The sequence below is a fragment of the Capricornis sumatraensis genome, chromosome 13, assembly GCF_032405125.1.
Source record: "Capricornis sumatraensis isolate serow.1 chromosome 13, serow.2, whole genome shotgun sequence".
NCBI lineage: Eukaryota > Metazoa > Chordata > Mammalia > Artiodactyla > Bovidae > Capricornis > Capricornis sumatraensis.
Genome location: NC_091081.1, coordinates 6,303,339 through 6,315,169, shown reverse-complemented (window position 1 = coordinate 6,315,169; position 11,831 = coordinate 6,303,339). Strand labels below are relative to the sequence as shown.

The following is an 11,831-nucleotide window of genomic DNA, read 5'->3' as shown; positions in this document are numbered from 1 at the left end:
AATGGTAAACTGCATCATTGAGAGTGCAGAGAATGGAGAGTTCGGGTCAGAACAACCTGAGATTTTATGAAAGAGATGGGATTTGAAGTTGATTTTGAAGGAAGTGTGATTAAGGAGACTTGAAAGTCAGGACATTGAGGTACTGGTTTTTTATGTGCAGTAAGGATTCATCGTCAGTCTTGATGAAGTGAATTATGGGCAAAATTCTGTCTTTGGAGAATTAGTTTGGACATCTTCCATTAAATAGGGGGAAAAACTTGGGAAAGAGTAGTAAAGGAGACTAGTTGTCCCTGATTTTTTTTTTCTCTCTCTAGTAGCAGAACGCTTTTTTTTTTTTTTTTTTTTAAAAGCAGGGCATACAGCCATTCATTTCCCAGCTTTCCTGTCACTGAACAATGGCCATGCGATTATGTACTAGCCTGGAAATTGTGAGGGAAAATGATAGGTGATACTTCCAAAGACATGTCCTTAAAGGAAGGGGCTGTATTGTTTATCCCTCCCTCTTCTATCTTGCTCCTATGTGGAAGAAAGAAATTATCTTCTGTCTTTTTAAAGGTATGTTAATTCAGCTTTCTATTTCATGCAGCTGAATCTATACCCTAACAAAATTTGGCATGTGAAAGTAGAATACTACATACAACAGAAACTTAAATAGGCACATTTATTTGACAGTTTTAAGCATATGGACACTGCAGAATATAAATAGGGTCACATTTTTTATGATGTGGCAAAACTGGCAAAACAAATATCTGACACTTGGATGGGCAGATTATGGCCCAGGTGAGCCAAAAACTTCAGGGAAATGGTGGGAAAAAAATAAATGCCTGTTGGCTGCTTCTGACCTCTTTTAAAAGGCCCTGCAACAAAAAGGAGAGCTGAGGTTAGAACTAGCTAGTTGCGAGTAGAGATGGAGAGAAATGCAATTTTGATGAGGGACTCTGTGCCTGAGGCAATCTCAGATGACTGGGGTTCTGGTAATTTGAGGCCTCACAGGACTGAAGAAGTAAACTGATTCTGGAATACAAATTCAGGCAATTATAGAACTGTCAGTTTTAGCAGGTGATAAGAATAGGGCCGCAGACCTTTGCAAGCAGCCCTGTTAGACTGTGGGAACCAGTCTGGCTGCGAAGATGAGATTAAGGGTTGCCTTGTCCCCAGGTCTCAGCTGACTTCTTGTAGCTGCCAGTGCTTGAGGCAAAGTTACAGACGCTGTGAGATAGACGTCCGTCCTCGAGTCTTGAAGCAATTTTTGATGAAATCTTTGGCTGAGTTCATCCCTTAAAAACTATAAGACTAGAATCCTACTAAATTTTTCAGGGAATACTATTACAAATGATCTACACGTTAGGCTTAGAAAACCCTGTGATTTTTTTTTTTTAACCTCTAAGAAAGAAAATGAAAGTGAGTCACTCAGTCGTGTTCGACTCTTTGCAGCCCCATGGACTGTATAGTCCTTGGAATTCTCCAGGCCAGAATACTGGAGTGGGTAGCCTTTCCCTTCTCCAGGGGATCTTCCCAACCCAGGGATCAAACCCAGGTCTCCCACATCCCAGGTCTCCCACATTGTAGGCGTATTCTTTACCAGCTGAGCCACAAGGGAAGCCCTTAACCTCTAAAGCAGTTTGCAAATCTACAAACGTACTTTGCTGGGAAAGCTTTATAGCCTCATTTAGAGATAGATCCCCTGGAGAAGGAAATGGCAACTCACTCCAGCATTCTTGCCTGGAATAATTCCATGGACAGAAAATCCTGGCAGGCTACAGTCCATGGGGTCTCAAAGAGTTGGATATGACTGAGCAACAAACACTTTCACTATCACTTTCAAGGAGGATAATGAACAAAAAAGAAACCTCTGAAGGGCCAGTCCAGATGCCTGTGAGGAAAATGGACAAGGAGACAGCAGAACTGAGGGCTTCTAGATTGGCTAATGGAGACACTTACGAGTTCTGGAAATCTGAACAGTATAGGATCATGTTTTTTTTTCAAATTTAAGGTTAGTTTTTAAAAGTATGCATATCAAAGTTTTATCTCATGAAAGAAAGAAAAAAAATGAAGTCGCTCAGTCTTGTCTGACTCTTTGTGACCCCATGGGATTTTCCAGGTAAGAGTACTGGAGTGGGTTGCCATTTCCTTCTCCAGGGGATCTTCCCAACCCAGGGATCAAACCCAGGTCTCCTGCATCGTAGGCAGATGCTTTACTGTCTGAGCCAGCAGGGAAGTCCATCTCATGAAATATGCCCCATATTAAATCATTTTAAAGATACATCATCACTTATATTTGATGCTTTCTGTCTGGTTTATCCATTATCATGGTCTGTGAACCTGCATTTGTTTCCTCTACTAAAGCTTGATGCAGAATATAATTGCCCTCATGAGGAAGAGTGAGAAGCCTAGGACACTAGGAAGACCAATCTCTGTTACCATTGATGATGTCAAGAGGTACTCAGCACCACAACCATGTTATTTAAACATAAATTAGAAGATAAGCTATGTGAGTGCACTTCATGAAGTTTTCCATGTAAAGTGTATTTTATGTTACTAAAGATATTTGATAATTATGTAGCTTTTATTGTGATTACCCTGTACCTCCAATACTGCTGAGTATATTGGGTAAGACAACTGCTTTTTTGGTTTGTATTTGGTAAATGACTAGACTACATCTGGACATGGGCATATTACTGAAAAAAGAAAAAAAAAAACAGAACAAAATGAAACAACAAAACCTGGATTTTGAGCTGATGCAGTAATTGGATACAGTCTTGAAGTGGTAGCCTTTGAGGTCTGGGTGAGTGTGTTGCAAATACTGGAAGAAGTGTACCAGGCCACTCAGGTCTATTTTTAAAGAGAGTTTCTCAAGCAAGGAGGGCAGTCAGCAGTACTGCCTTTGCGCAAAGGACATACTTTTCCTGACTGCCTGGGTTGAGCACAGTGGCGGTTCTAGGTACTGGCCGTTCCTGCCCAACATGAAACTCATGCAAAGGGAAATTTTTGCTTTGTAACTTCCCGTTGGGCTGGCTGAGAGTGTCTCAAGTGGTACCAGTCTGGGCTCTTCCTATCCAAGCCTCTTTCTCCCTTTTTCACAGGCATCAGACCTACATTGGGTGTTGAAAGCTTATGGTGCCTACTCCTACTCCTTCTCCCCTTTGTCTTTTGTAGGCATCTTCACCCAAGACATCTCTTGCCATTCTAACTCTACCTTGACCACTGCTTCCTGGAGGGCCGGAGCCAACACAGGTGCCCATGCATATTTGTTCACTGTAGAGTCAAGTAACAGCTAGTAGTACATGTCCTTGCCTTGGAGTACAGGTTATTACTACTCTGCCACGATGGAGAATGCTCTTTGTGTCAAGTTCAAATAGATTTTCCTTTTTACATTTCACCAAGTGCCTTTGTTTTATCAACAAGTTTTTCCTAGCTCCCTTCCATGTTATTTATTCTACATATTCTCAATTTTTCCCCGAGTCTTTCTGTCCCAAATCCCTGTCTCCTAGCTGCCATCTCCACGAGGGCTCTCTAGGACAGCTATGTGGCCATCACTTCCCTTCACTGTTCTCTTGAGTTGGAAATCACTATTTTGAGGGGCCCTGTGGAGAAGGTCAGTTTTCATTCCAATCCCAAAGAAAGGCAATTCCAAAGAATGCTCAAATTACCGCACAATTGCACTCATCTCACATGCTAGTAAAGTAATGCTGAAAATTCTCCAAGCCAGGCTTCAGTAGTACGTGAACCGTGAACTTCCAGATGTTCAAGCTGGTTTTAGAAAAGGCAGAGGAACCAGAGATCAAATTGCCAACATCCACTGGATCATGGAAAAAGCAAGAGAGTTCCAGAAAAACATCTATTTCTGCTTTATTGACTATGCCAAAGCCTTTGACTGTGTGGATCACAATAACCTGTGGAGAATTCTTTAAGAGATGGGAATACCAGACCACCTGACCTGCCTCTTGAGAAACCTATATGCAGGCCAGGAAGCAACAGTTGGAATTAGACATGGAACAACAGACTGGTTCCAAATAGGAAAAGGAGTATGTCAAGGCTGTATATTGCCACCCTGCTTATTGAACTTCTTTTTTTTAATTTTTGAATTTTTTTACTTTACAATACTGTATTGGTTTTGCCATACATTGACATGAATCCACCACAGGTGTACATGAGTTCCCAATCCTAACCCCCCTCCCACCACCCTCTCCATATTATCTATCTGGGTCATCCCAGTGCACCAGCCCCAAGCATCCTGTATCCTGTATCCAACCTAGACTAGTGATTCGTTTCTTACATGATAGTATACATGTTTCAATGCCATTCTCCCAAATCATCCCACCCTTTCCCTCTCCCACAGAGTCCAAAAGTTAACTTCTATGCAGAGTACATCATGAGAAACGCTGGGCTGGAGAAGCACAAGCTGGAATCAAGATTGCCGGGAGAAATATCAATAACCTCAGATATGCAGATGACACCACCCTTATGGCAGAAAGTGAAGAGGAACTCAAAAGCCTCTTGATGAAAGTGAAAGTGGAGAGTGAAAGAGTTGGCTTAAAGCTCAACATTCAGAAAACAAAGATCATGGCATCTGGTCCCATCACTTCATGGGAAATAGATGGGGAAACAGTGGAAACAGTGTCAGACTTTATTTTTTTGGGCTCCAAAATCACTGCAGATGGTGATTGCAGCCATGAAATTAAAAGATGCTTACTCCTTGGAAGGAAAGTTATGACCAACCTAGATAGCATATTCAAAAGCAGAGGCATTACTTTGCCAACAAAGGTCCGTCTAGTCAAGGCTATGGTTTTTCCAGGGCTCATGTATGGATATGAGAGTTGGACTGTGAAGAAAGCTGAGTGCTAAAGAATTGATGCTTTTGAGCTGTGATGTTGGAGAAGACTCTTGAGAGTCCCTTGGACTGCAAGGAGATCCAACCAGTCCATTCTGAAGGAGATCAGCCCTGGGATTTCTTTGGAAGGAATGATGCTAAAGCTGAAACTCCAGTACTTTGGCCACCTCATGTGAAGAGTTGACTCATTGGAAAAGACTCTGATGCTGGGAGGGATTGGGGGCAGGAGGAGAAAGGGACGACAGAAGATGAGATGACTGGATGGCATCACTGACTCGATGGACGTGAGTCTGAGTGAACTCCGGGAGTTGGTGATGGACAGGGAAGCCTAATGTGCTGCAATTTATGGGGTCGCAAAGAGTCAGACATGACTGAACTGAACTGAACTGATGGAGAAGGTGATGGCACCCCACTTCAGTACTCTAGCGTGGAAAATCCCTTGGATGGAGGATCCTGGTAGGCTGCAGTCCATGGGGTTGCGAAGAGTCTGACACGACTGAGCGACTTCACTTTCACTTTTTACTTTCATGCATTGGAGAAGGAGATGGCAGCCCACTCCAGTGTTCTTGCCTGGAGAATCCCAGGGATGGGGGAGCCTGATGGGCTGCCGTCTATGGGGTCACACAGAGTCGGACATAACTGAAGCGACTTAGCAGCAGCAGCAGTCACTGTCAATGTTAGTCACTCAATTGTGTCTGATTCTTTGTGATACCATGGACTGTAACCCACCAGTTACAGGGGTAGCCTTCTTTTTTCATTTTGATTGGATACTTTTCTGTTTTCTTAAACTTGTTTTATTTGGGGGTAATGACTTTACAACGATGTGATGGTTTCAGCCATACATCAGTATAAAGCAGCCATCGACAAACACGTGGCCTCTCCATCCTGAGCCCCTCTCACACCTCCCTCGCCACCCCATTCCTCCAGGTTGCCACAGGGCAGTGGCTTTGGGTGCCCTGCATCATACATCAAACAGCTATTGGCTGTCTGTTTTATAAATGGTAATGTGTATGTTTCAATGCTATTCTCTCAAATCATCCCACCACCTCCTCCCACTGAGTCCAAAAGTCTGTTCTTTATGTCTGTGTCTCCTTTGCTGCCCTGCATGTAGGATCATCAGTGCCATCTTTCTGGATTCCATATATATGCATTAATATACAATATTTGTCTTTCTGACTTCACTCTGTATAATAGGCTCTAGGTTCACCCACCTCATTAGAATTTACTCAAATTTGTTCCTTTTTATAGCAGAATAATATTCCATTGTGTACATGTACCACAACTTCCTTATCCATTCATCTGCTGATGGACATCTAGGTTGCTTCCATGTCCTAGCTATTGTAAATAGTGCTGCAGTGAACACTGGGGTACATGTATCTTTTTTAGTTCTGATTTCCTTGGGGTACATGCCCAGTAGTGGGATTGCTGGACTGTATGGTAGTTTTATTCCTAGGAATCTCCACACTGGTCTCTGTAGTGGCTGTAACAGTTTGCATTCCCACCAACAGTCTAAGAGGGTTCCCTTTCCCCACACCTTTTCCAGTATTTATTGTTTGTGGACTTATTGTTTGATGGCCATTCTGACTAATGTGAGATGATACCTCACTGTGGTTTTGATTTGCATTTCTCTAATTAATGAATGATGTTGAGCATCTTGCCATGTTTGTTAGCCAACTGTATGTCTTTCCCAACTGTATGGGAAAAATGTCTGCTTAGGTCTTCTGCTAATGTTTTGATTGGGTTATTTTTTGACATTGAGCTGCATGAGCTGCTTGTCTATTTTGGATATTAATTCTTTCATTTCTAAGAAAGAGTGCATTTAAGGTCAACTTCCAAGTCCTTACATGTTTGAAAATGTTTTTAGTGTGACCTCATGAATGATTATTATGTTGGCTATAGAAACCTGATAGAGGGCAGGAGAAGAGGGCAACAAAGGATGAGATGGTTGGATGGCGTTATTGACTCAACAGACATCAGTTCAGTTCAGTCGCTCAGACGTGTCCGACTCTTTGCGACCCCGTGAATCGCAGCACGCCAGGCCTCCCTGTCTATCACCAACTCCTGGAGTTCGCTCAGACTTGCGTCCATCGAGTCAGTGATGCCATCCAGCCATCTCATCCTCTGTCGTCCCCTTCTTCTCCTGCCTCCAATCCCTCACAGCATCAAAGTCTTTTCCAATGAGTCAACTCTTCACATGAGGTGGCCAAAGTATTGGAGTTTCAGCTTTAGCATCATTCCTTCCAAAGAAATCCCAGGGTTGATCTCATTCAGAATGGATTGGTTGGATCTCCTTGCAGTCCAAGGAACTCTCAAGAGTCTTCTCCAACACCGCAGTTCAAAAGCATCAGTTCTTTGGCACTCAGCCTTCTTCACAGTCCAACTCTCACATCCATACATGACCACAGGAAAAACCATAGCCTTGACTAGATGGACCTTTGTTGACAAAGTAATGTCTCTGCTTTTGAATATGCTATCTAGGTTGGTCATAACTTTCCTTCCAAGGAGTAAGCGTCTTTTAATTTCATGGCTGCAATCAACATCTGCAGTGATTTTGGAGTCCCAAAAAATAAAGTCTGACACTGTTTCCACTGTTTCCCCATCTATTTCCCAGGAAGTGATGGGACCAGATGCCTTGATCTTCTTTTTCTGAATGTTGAGCTTTAAGGCAACTTTTTCACTCTCCACTTTCACTTTCATCAAGAGGCTTTTTAGCTCCTCTTCACTTTCTGCCATAAGGGTGGTGTCATCTGCATATCTGAGGTTATTGATATTTCTCCCAGCAATCTTGATTCCAGCTTGTGTTTCTTCCAGCCCAGCGTTTCTCATGATGTGCTCTGCATAGAAGTTAAATAAGCAGGGTGACAATATACAGCCTTGATGTACTCCTATTCCTATTTGGAACCAGTCTGTTGTTCTGTGTCCAATTCCAACTGTTGCTTCCTGGCCTGCATACAGATTTCTCAAGAGGCAGGTTAGGTGGTCTGGTATTCCCATCTCTTAAAGAATTCTCCACAGGTTATTGTGATCCACACAGTCAAAGGCTTTGGCATAGTCAAGAAAGAAGAAATAGATGTTTTTCTGGAACTCTCTTGCTTTTTCCATGATCCAGCAGATGTTGGCAATTTGATCTCTGGTTCCTCTGCCTTTTCTAAAACCAGCTTGAACATCAGGAAGTTCACAGTTCACGTATTGCTGAAGCCTGGCTTGGAGAATTTTGAGCATTTAATTTACTAGCGTGTGAGATGAGTGGAATTGTGTGGTAATTTGAGCATTCTTTGGCATTGCCTTTCTTTGGGATTAGAATGAAAACTGACCTTTTCTAGTCCTGTGGCCACTGCTGAGTGTTCCAAATTTGCTGGCATATGGAGTGCAGCACTTTCACAGCATCATCTTTCAGGACTTGAAATAGCTCAACTGGAATTCCATCACTTCCACTAGCTTTGTTCGTAGTGATGCTTTCTAAGGCCCACTTGACTTCACATTCCAGGATGTCTGGCTCTAGATGAGTGATCACATCATCGTGATTATGTGGGTCGTGAAGATCTTTTTTGTACAGTTCTTCTGTGTATTCTTGCCATCTCTTCTTAATATCTTCTGCTTCTGTTAGGTCCAGACCATTTCTGTCCTTTATCGAGCCCATCTTTGCATGAAATGTTCCCTTGGTATCTCTAATTTTCTTGAAGAGATCTCTAGTCTTTCCCATTCTGTTGTTTTCCTCTATTTCTTTGCATTGATTGCTGAAGGCTTTCTTATCTTTTCTTGCTATTCTTTGGAACTCTGCATTCAGATCCTTATATCTTTCCTTTTCTCCTTGGCTTTTTCTTCTCTCTTCTTTTCACAGCTATTTGTAAGACTTCCCCAGACAGCCATTTTGCTTTTTTTCATTTCTTTTCCATGGGAATGGTCTTGATCCCTGTCTCCTGTACAGTGTCATGAACCTCATTCCACAGTTCATCAGGCACTTTACCTATCAGATCTAGGGCCTTAAATCTATTTCTCACTTCCACTGTATAATCATAAGGGGTTTGATTTAGGTCATACCTGAATGGTCTAGCGGTTTTCCCTGCTTTCTTCAATTTCAGTCTGAAAATGATAATAAGGAGTTCATGATCTGAGCCACAGTCAGCTCCTGGTCTTGTTTTTGTTGACTGTATAGAGCTTCTCCATCCTTGGCTGCATAGAATATAATCAGTCTGATTTCAGTGTTGACCATCTGGTGATGTCCATGTGTAGAGTCTTCTCTTGTGTTGTTGGAAGAGTGTTTGCTATGACCAGTGCATTTTCTTGGCAATACTCTATTAGTCTTTGCCCTGCTTCATTCTGCATTCCAAGGCCAAATTTGCCTGGTACTCCAGGTGTTTCTTGACTTCTTTCTTTTGCATTCCAGTCCCCTATAATGAAAAGGACATCTTTTTTGGGTGTTAGTTCTAAAAGGTCTTGTAGGTCTTCATAAAACCATTCAACTTCAGCTTCTTCAGCATTACTGGTTGGGGCATAGACTTGGATTACAGTGATATTGAATGGTTTGCCTTGGAAACGAACAGAGATCATTCTGTTATTTTTGAGATTGCATCCAAGTGCTGCATTTCGGACTCTTCTGTTGACCATGTTGGCTACTCCGTTTCTTCTGAGGGATTCCTGCCTGCCTTAGTAGATATAATGGTCATCTGAATTATTTTATTTTATTTTATTTTTTTTTGTTAATTGTTTATTTATTGAGAGACTATTTCTCACCCCAGATAGTCAGTTTCATAGTTCAGGAGCACAGCAAAGTGACAAACTTCCAAGGAACTCAACCCAAAGAGATTCTTTATATTCCAAATCACTTTGCACTCTGAAAGATACCAGCCTTCCTCATCTCCTCAAAATCTTTCATGGAATCATAATTTCTGTAGAAGTCTGCATATGCCTTCTTTCTTTTTTCAGCCACAGCAAACTTATAGAAAGTTGCAAACCCCAGGGAGACCACGAATGCTCCAACAATATGAAATCGCAGACGTTTGGCCAGGAGGCCATGCATCTGAGGTTTTGCCAAAGCAGTGGACATGGCAGTTTTTCTTCCTGATGGCTCAACCGCGACGTCCTCTCAGGCTCTGGTCATCTGATTTAAATTCACCCATTCCAGTCCATTTTAGTTTGCTGATTCCAAATTCCAAGAGATAGTGAATGACAGAAAAGCCTGGTGTGCTGCAGTCCGTAGGGTCACAAAGAGTCAGACATGACTTAGTGACTGTACAGCAACAGAAATCTGGAATAAAAACCATTTTTTCCTGGGAATTTTGAAAGCCTTGCTCTATTGCCTTTCCACATTCTGGATTCTGATGAGATGGCTAATGTTCTTGATTTTCATTCCCTTGTCTTTTCTCCTGGGTAGCTTTTTGTTTATCCTCAGACATATGACTCTTTACCAGGATGTATGTAAGTCCTGGGTGCAGAATGAGTCTTTTTGGTGTAAAGACTGACTTTATCTGTGAGGACATTATCAGTGAGCACTTCTGTGATAATTTTCCCCTCAATCCTTTTTCTCTGCTCCTGGAATTCTTGGGTATAAAATGTCTTGGAATAATTCTTTGAATCTCTCCTTTTCCCCTTGCTTCAGTCTCCTGGTATTGGAATCTGGGAGATTTCTTTAGATTTATTGTCTAAGTTTTCTCCTGAATTTTTATGTGGCAATCAAATTTTAATCTCCAAAAGTTTTCTTGTTATCTAATACTATCTTGTACATACGTTCTTGTAGTTATTTTATAAATGCAGTATCTTTTTATAAAGATAATATTTGGGGAGAAATACATTATACATTCAAGAGTATTATTATGTATTTTAAATGTATAACGAAATGAATACCCTGTTCCTTTCACTCCAGGTAAGAAAGGAAACAGCAGCACCACAGAGGCCCCTGTGTTCTCTTCTTTAATAATATTCTTGTCCCTCCAGAGGTAGTTCTGACACCGAGGGCTGTGCTAATCATTCCTTTTCTTTTGAAAAAAAAAAAAAGTATATGTATATATGTATATATATGTATTCCTAAACACTGACTATTTAGCTTTGCCTGTTTTTTTAACTTTATAAATGGATTTACACTGCGTGTTTCTCTTTATCAATTCTTTTTCTTTATTTGGTGATTGCTTTTTCACCAACAGCTTCCATTCTCTGTTCTTTGAAGTCAACAGTTTTTATCTTTTAAAGAAAGCATTCAGTTAAGTTCAGTCACTCAGTCGTGTCCGACTCTTTGCGACCCCATGAATCGCAGCACGCCAGGCCTCCCTGTCCATCATCATCTCCCGGAGTTCACTCAGACTCACGTCCATTGAGTCAGTGATGCCATCCAGCCATTTCATCCTCGGTTGTCCCCTTCTCCTCCTGTCCCCGATCCCTCCCAGCATCAGAGTCTTTTCCAATGAGTCAGCTCTTTGCACGAGGTGGCCAAAGTATTGGAGTTTCAGCTTTAGCATCATTCCTTCCAAAGAAATCCCAGGGCTGATCTCCTTCAGAATGGACTGGTTGGATCTCCTTGCAGTCCAAGGAACTCTCAAGAGTCTTCTCCAACACCACAGTTCAAAAGCATCAATTCTTTGGCACTCAGCCTTTTTCACAGTCCAACTCTCACATCCATACATGACCACAGGAAAAAGAAAGCATTATTATCATGTTAATGAAACTTCACTGGGAGAAAGAGGTAAATGTATGTGTATGCTTACTCTGTCATATAAAGCTAGAAGCCTAAATGAGATTTTTTAATAGCATGTGAATCATGCTTTTAATTCATACTTGTTCTTATTGGCATGTTAACATATATGTGTTTATTGTATGTGATATATATGTAAGTGGGGCTTCGCAGGTGGCACTAGTGGTAAAGAATCCACCTGCAATGCAGGAGACACAAAAGACTTGGGTTCGATCCCTGGGTTGGGAAGATCCCCTGGAGAAGGGCTATATATAAGTAACAATTTAAAAAATTTATAATTAAAATAAATTTATAATTAAAAACAAATGCTCTTAA

General features: G+C 41.6%; 1 protein-coding gene across 1 annotated transcript; it reads right to left on the bottom strand.

Annotated features, from left to right (window-relative positions):
* Nucleotides 1-9,632: 9,632 nt before the first annotated feature.
* LOC138089990 (cytochrome c oxidase subunit 6C-like) lies at nt 9,633-9,878 on the bottom strand. The gene has a single exon (XM_068985569.1). It carries the CDS (start codon nt 9,876-9,878, stop codon nt 9,654-9,656), a length of 225 nt encoding a protein of 74 aa, XP_068841670.1. The 3' UTR covers nt 9,633-9,653.
* Nucleotides 9,879-11,831: the final 1,953 nt, after the last annotated feature.